This window comes from Schistocerca serialis, chromosome 5 (assembly GCF_023864345.2).
Source record: "Schistocerca serialis cubense isolate TAMUIC-IGC-003099 chromosome 5, iqSchSeri2.2, whole genome shotgun sequence".
NCBI lineage: Eukaryota > Metazoa > Arthropoda > Insecta > Orthoptera > Acrididae > Schistocerca > Schistocerca serialis.
In genome coordinates this window covers 579,893,711-579,901,718 of record NC_064642.1, presented here as the reverse complement: position 1 = coordinate 579,901,718, position 8,008 = coordinate 579,893,711, and the positions used below count along the sequence as shown (strand labels likewise).

General features: G+C 41.0%; 1 protein-coding gene across 1 annotated transcript in view; it reads left to right on the top strand.

Moving 5' to 3' along the window:
- Positions 1–740: 740 nt before the first annotated feature.
- The window catches only part of LOC126482117 (probable cytochrome P450 6a13), a 30,147-nt gene continuing 22,879 nt past the window's right edge, over positions 741–8,008 (top strand). Inside the window, exons 1-2 of the mRNA XM_050106093.1 lie at positions 741–916; positions 5,862–6,097. Of these exons, the coding sequence (XP_049962050.1) occupies positions 741–916; positions 5,862–6,097 (412 nt within the window). The remainder of the gene's footprint in view (positions 917–5,861; positions 6,098–8,008) is intronic.

The following is an 8,008-nucleotide window of genomic DNA, read 5'->3' as shown; positions in this document are numbered from 1 at the left end:
AATAAAAATAGCATAATTTTGTAATCCTGTCAGTACAGAACGCTAGCTGTCGTTTTTATCGGAAGGTAAAGCTATTGACAAAAAGAAATATGGGATCGCATAGAGTTTGTAAAATGCTATGAGCACATAAATGTTTGTTATGTGTCGACTAGCAGTAAACAGTGATTCGTTGTGAGTTTATTTAGTCAGAGCAATGGTTTCAAATCGGAGACATCAGAACAAAGGCATTGTTCAGTTTACTGACGGGAGTGAAGCCACATTTTACTACCTCCCACATATATATCAGTTAGTGATTACTGTGGTAAAAACACAGAATCCTGGCTCATACAAAGGAATACTGACAGGCATTCTTCCTGCTCAAAATCCACGAATGTAGTAGAAAGCAGGAAATAAACATATAGGTTTACATAATAAGGTTCCGTCACACATGTTACGGTTGTTTGAGGAGAAAATAACGTGATCAAATACTCGTCCTTAAAAGGATCTTAGTAACCATCTACGCATTGCGGGAAATAGATGTAGGGACACAGGAATGAAGACGAAGCCCCCCACTATGCTGTCCGCAGCTGCAATGAGATTGCTAAGTCCGCTACCTACACCCGCCTGTGCAGAGCCGATAGCCAGTAGTCAGCGCTTTGCAGCACCAAGTACCGAGTCATCGTCGGTGGGGAAGCGAGACAAAGAGAAGCAGATAGAGTGAGAAGCAAGAGTGACGTAGCGAGGCCCGTGGCGCCGCCCAGATGGTATATGAGAGTGGGGACAACCGCCGGCTGCCACCATTCGCCATGGCCATTCTGAGCCACTTACTCCTCTCGCTCACTTCCGCAGACGTCTTCGCCGGCGACCACAGCCGCTGGTGGTGGCTGGCGGTGGCTGCGACATTTCTGGCCATCATTGCGGTTACATCACTCAGAAGGTACGTCCTACGAGACCAGTAACTCTTATAGTGATTTATTTATTACGTGTGAATGTGGAATACATCAATACAGGAAAGCCGTTCAGTCTTACTGTAGATAAATGTAGAGCTAGTAGTATGAAGACCTGCCTGCTATGACATATACATTTTAATTTTAGAATAATTGATTGACCATTGAGAAAAAACTGCACTCCTTCTCTCTTTCGAAGACAAGTTACAGTGTTGACTCTCTGAAAAACTTGTGATCTCCCTATACTCGATTTTGCACCTCTTGTTCTCGGACAATTTTTTTTTCGTACTTAGTTTCCGGCCAGTGGTACATTTCACAAAAAATTACAGTAATTGCCCTCGTTCTCCGGCATATTGCGTTCACCGGCAGTTACAGAGGATACATAAATACACAACATTTCTTTAATCCTATAGGAATCTACCTCCTAGCCTCGACGTTCAGTCATGTCGCTCTGCTTCTACTAACATTGTATGTAAAATTTAGGTGTTTCCATAAGAACATAAGGACGCTACAACCTACAACACATAATCGATCCGACTTTAATAATTTCGTTAGATAACAATATTCGCGTGTTCAGTTTATGTACAGTGTTACCTCCATTCAAGAGTGAGTTTAAATTAACACCGATTCCTAAGAAAATTTAGAAATACGAGTAATTTATTTGACATATGAATTTACCCGCGTGTAACACAATCTGGGATTAATGAATGCAGTGAAGGCATCATAAGTAAGAAATATCGCAAATTAATTATTTGATAACTTCGTAGCAATGAGAAATATTTCATTCCGTAAAAGAAACAAAGCTTTAATGGGATATATTTTCGTAATAGTAAACCACGGCTTTTCACGGACATCATGTCAATGTAAACATAAATTATTTCTTTCTTCATTGCAGTTGGGTTATGATCATTGGCTCTGTATCAAAGACACTTAAATTGAAGAAACAATTGCTGTGCCCGGGTTTTATAGTGTCTGTTACCGGATAACTTGAATGGAAGATAAAAATCGGCCAGTTCGAACGGAAGGATATGCTACAAAAATTTTATTCGTTCACTAAGGCTTCGTTAAGTGCCAGATATACGTAAATTCAAGAATTTAATTGAAATAGAGAAGTAAAGGATACTCCAGTTCCTAACATTGTTAACATTTTGATATTTGATGAGATTTTACAGACTGTGAAGTAGGAATATATGCCTTTTTCTGCACAGTACCTTGGTTTGTATTACGTAGTATTTCAGGTGGTCATATTATGGCTCTACCGTGTCTACCGTGCCTGGAATGGGTGAAAATGATATCTAGGAACCTCGGATAAATAAATTCTTAATCTGCATCAGAGTAACGGCCCAAGACATTTCTTACAATCAAGGAGTGTCCTAGAGTTTAAGCGAAGCGAAATAAGTTCTACAGTCTCGTAAGCTTCAAATTCCATTGTCCGAACGTGTTTTTTCTCTTAAATCAGAATTTATAACCTGATGTAGCGTAATAGTAAAAATTACGACATAGCTACTACCTAAAGTCAATTACATAATTCAAAGTACCGTACCGTTCTACAGAACAAGCAGTCTGAATGTTACAGTATCAGTGGACAGCAACTGAGTAAACACACATCATCTTCTAACGGGATACAGCCGAGCTCATTGTAGTTACTTCTAAAAGGCAATTACAGAACAATGTTTTCTTTAAAGCTTTAAATTAAGTGGCCGTGGCATGAAAAACTATACTCGACACTTTCAAGGTTATAGTAATTCTGAAGAAGCTAATACGCAATTAGGGGTCTGTTTCTGAGTCATTTAACACATTGCTTATCCATTTAATACTTCAACTAAATACTTTTCTTACCCGAACTGCAGTGACTATACCTATAACTGAGGCAGGGATTAGTACAGTTAACCTTGGGAAATTCCCCTGTGAATCTGTTGCAATTTAAATCTGTCGTAAGTTCCAGCAGGACAGTTGTTTGTTTTCTGTCTTAGTCATTTGGTTATCACTATTTTCTTCCGTACAGCTTTTCTACTTTAGTGAAACCCAAGATGGTCAAACACGCAGTAGCTCCCTATCCGTATACTGGTACCAGAAATTTCTCCTTATTAGGAAACCTTAGCTATGCTCCAATGCACTACTAGAATGACTGGATCATTTCATGATATCTATACAGATCGTTCCTGAAGTAGCAACAGCTAACAGCACTCCTACAACTAAGGCATTTAATAGCATATTACTGCAGTTTGTTGCTCTCGTAGTTGTAACTATACACGAACTAGCAAACCTCAAGTTTTACTTTAGACGCCAAGTTAAAATTACGTTAGTTAAAGCGATACTATGACAAATAAAGTATTCGATAGACAGAGCACTTACCAACATCGAAGAAAGAGAAGTACTTAGTAAAAAGTAGAGGTATTGTCTTTTTCACAAATGAGAAGTGAAAAAAAGTAACCCGATCTCTATTTACAAACCTAAAACGATGATGAATAATCTTCTCTTATTACACTTAAAAAATGGTTCAGAGCTCCCAGACAACAGATCGTAGCAGCTGTAAATCTTGCGACAGGTGGCACGCATAACATTTACTGCTTGATAATTGCGTAAGAGCCGACGAACAGCAAACCACAAATAAAATTTACAGTTGTGGATGGAATTTTGTTGTCGTTTCGAAAGTTTCATATCACGGTGGTACCTGACCGAAGAAAAATAATGGACGTCTTTAAATTGTCCAAAGCAAACTATGTACCAACTCAATTCGACTATTCTGTGGTTTTTCAGTTGTATAAGGCCTTTCATTATCACAGCTGCAGGAACAGCTTCAGTATGGTTTATTTGCCTCCACGTTCTTCGGTCCGAGACAGTTCAGTGTTCGTAGTTCTGGTGTGGTTATAACGGGGTTTTATTATTTTGCAACACTGCAATTGTTTAGAGCTGACTGACACTGATGACGGTTAAACTGAGAATGACTATGCTCTTGACACCTTGCGCCTAGGCTCCACACGCCGAAAACGATAGTATTTCCCTTATCTCTTAGTTGAAGACTACGTTCAAAGTACAACGGGTATTTTCCTATAGGGACAGACCATCGTTTACAGAGATTTACACAGCTAAGATATAATTTTATGGTCACTGAAGTTTCATTAAAAAGTATTCACAATACAAAATTGTTGAGTCTGTCGTTCGATTTGTTGACGTATTTTATGTTGGTTTTTGTCCAGGGATTCGGCCGACGATTGCTTAATGATTTTTCTAACATTTCGCCAGCACTAATAGCTGGCATTTTGAGAGGTTTATCCGCCTTTGCTGGTGCCGTCAGAAAAAAAGTTAAAAAAACGTCGTTCGAAGATCCTTAGAAAAAGCCAACAGGAAATTCACAATACTTATTTTACAGTACAGAAACAAGCATTACATACGCAATTAACTCACGTAGTACTGCACATAATGTACTGTACACACTCACATAAAAATGTTTACGTAAAATATCATTAACAAATATAGATAATGCTGCTTATAAAGTGTGTGTAGCGTTGTTATGTCCTGAGGTGAGCTCGTCAACATGTCCTCGCCGGAAAATGATGACAGTGACAGTCACCGAAACGTGGCATCTTTTCGATGACCTCACACAGTTGATAATCAGGAAACTTTAATTAATTAGAGATTGCAATTGTGAATGAAAAACACAATCAACGAATGTTCTGCTGTAATAGCATCAAGCAGAGATGGGAGCATTCGCTTTATGTACTGGGACTTCTAATAAAAGTATTAACATAATATAGTTTCCTGACATTGTCAGCAGAAGAGCTATCTCTGAATTATAATAATGTAATCTTCTTACTAGAGAAGATAACAATTCCGTGTAACTTTATACGTCATACAATAAGACCATGATTGTGCCAAATCCGCACAAAAGACTTTGATCAAAAACATCTGGCTCATAGGCTATTGGCAGCTGTGTCGGTGTTAACAGCTGATTTAGTTGTATTATGTTACACTGCAGCGTTTTCTTCAACAAGTTGTTCGCAAATATGTCCATGACTAAACGACAGTACACTACATAGAGTGACACAATGGTCTACGTATATAGATGATCTGAAGATAGCGGTTCAGTTTGCCGAACCTGGCTGCCTATACACATTTTTATTGGGATCTGGGCAATTAAAATTTTCTAGTAAGAAGATTAGATTATTCTCATTAAGAGAGTAGTCTTAAGAAAGAGAAAGCTAGTGGAAATGTGATTGCAGGCTTTCTCGGCGTATTTCAGCTATGAATCTTCACAGGTTATCAGCCGAGTGGCGTCTTCTTCGCCTGAAGATGATGGATACGCAATCCACTGAAACGTTGCGACTATAAGACAACGCAATTCGGCTAATAACCCGTGAAGATTTCATAGTGGAAATGTGTTTGTCCGACGCTAATATTATTAATTTCTATTACTCCGATTTTTCATCAATAGAAAATCTTCACCCTAGCCTCCTATGAGTGAAAGAGGCTATAGTTTGCTACATTACAATGTTTTGAGCCAATCTTACAACACGTTTGCAATAATAGCTGTAAAATATACTTGCGCATCTAAATAGTAAGGAACAGCTATCCCATAGACAAATCTGAGACACTGTCCCTTAATGCTTAAACAGATTCATGTGTAATGTACCCACACGCTGTTTTTCACCAGTTGTAACTAAAATTTTATTGAGGAAGATGACTGAGCATTAGAACGTAGTATGAGGTAACTAGAGGACCGTATTTCCGATTGCACTGCAGCCATCCTGCTTTGTTCTAGTGGAGTGACATGAGTGCTGAGTTCCAGGAAAACTCGACCAATCATTTCACCTGCTCCTTGTCAAATTATAACTCTGATAAGAAATGCTGCTTGTGCAAACTTCAGTGACGTCTTGAAGATATTATGCAGCCTTGGTTTCGTAAGTAGCACTGCAAGCTATTTTTTGTGTGCAGGTATGCTGACGACTTCATTACGAAACTGGTGCGTCCCAAGCCTCTACACGAAATTCTGCACGTGCATTACGAAGCTGCACCGCACGACCCGTGTTCGTGGGTGAATCTGGGCAGAGAGAAGTTCCTTCTTGTGCGGGACAAGGATCTCGTCGCCCAAGTGTTGTCGACGGACTTTCCTGCCTTCTCCAAGCGAACCCAAATGCACGATTACCTCTTGGGACTATTTGGCCAGGACGGTGAGTACTGAAAAACGTTAACTGTAAAAGATAATGAACAACTTTTTTTACATAGCGTCATATAGTATTATACGAGGGATGGAACTTAAATAGTGGCAACTATATATTCACAACCGATACAAAAGAGTTAAATGTTTGCACCTGTTACTGTGTTCAAAGCAGTCACCAGCGTTGTGTAGAACCCGTTGCCAGCGATGTGTAAGGCGTAATATACCGTTAGCAGAGCCTGTTCTGTTGATGGTGCGAATGGAGCGGTCTAAAGTTATGGTGATTCTCGTGTACGACTATGATGGTGTTATCCTAACGCATTACGTTCCTCCACGGCAGACCGTCAATGCACAGTATTACTGTTCGTTTTCTGGAGCATTACCTGCGACCAGCTTTGCAAAAGAAGCGGCGACCCTTTCTGCGCAACCCACCCATCATTTTGCACGACAATGCGCGGGCGCATGCAGCGAAAGCTGTGGCTGCTCTGTTCGCTCAATGGGACTGGGAAGTACTGTTCCATCCTCCATACTCGCCGAACTTAAGTCCTTGAGACTTTGATTCGATTCCAAAGATGAAGGAGCCACTTCGTGGCATTCGTTTCAGAACTGTTCCAGAGATTCGACTGGCAGTAGATCGCTCCATTCACACCATCAACAGAACAGGCTCTGCTAACGATGTACTACGCCTTCCATATCTGGGTTCTGCACAACGCTGGTGGCTACTTTGAAGGACAGTAACAGGTACTAACATGTAACTCTTTTGTATCGGTTGTGAATAAATAGTTGCCACTATTTAAGTTCCAACCCTCGTAGAACATACTGTACACACGCTATCACTATTATTCTTTCAGTATGTGACTACTTTATAACACCATATATAGCGTACATAGCGCCATCCCAGGCTATCGTGGATGCAGATGGTCCTCACATTGAGCAACGTTTGTATATATATACGAAGATGTTATCTGTTCTTTCGGACATGTCCGAAAGACCAGATACCATCGGTGACCATGCAGCTCGTTAGAATGAAATTACAATGAAATAAACACCCTTAGCTGCTTACAGGCGTTGACATTCGTCAACGGGGACAGATGAAAATGTGTGCCCCGACCGGGACTCGAACCCGGGATCTCCTGCTTACATGGCAGACGCTCTATCCATCTGAGTCACCGAGGACACAAAGGATAGCGCGACTGCAGGGAGTTATCTCTGGCACGCCTCCTGCGAAACCCACATTCTCAACGTATTGTCCCGCACTACATTCGTAGTGCCCCCGCCCATTATACTCATTACTCGCGGCGCGTTGCCGATTCCCGTAAGAGTTCGGGCACTGTTTGTGCATTCGCACAGAAGAAGAAGATGGTCAAGTGGCCGGTGAACCTTAACTATATATGGTGTGAATCGGCAGGAGCCAATTCACGGAGTTTGGAGGAAGCCGAAATGCACGCGTTTAAGCTCACGCAAACTGGCGTGAGGTCTGGAACAGGACAATGTAATTAATATAGCCAATAAGGTACGTTGCTGCTGGAATACTTAACTTTAATCCATAATTGGTGTACATCGCTCTTGACGGTACATGTTTTACAATCTCAATATTAACTGGTAATGGCGCCTTGCTAGGTCGTAGCAAACGACGTAGCTGAAGGCTAAGCTAACTATCGTCTCGGCAAATGAGAGCGTATTTGTCAGTGAACCATTCCTAGCAACATCGGCTGTACAACTGGGGCGAGTGCTAGGAAGTCTCTCTAGACCTGCCGTGTGGTGGCGCTCGGTCTGCAATCACTGACAGTGGCGACACGCGTGTCCGACGTATACTAATGGACCGCGGCCGATTTAAAGGCTACCACCTAGCAAGTGTGGTGTCTGGCGGTGACACCACAATATATATATATACGAAGATAGTATCTGTTCTTTCGTACATGTC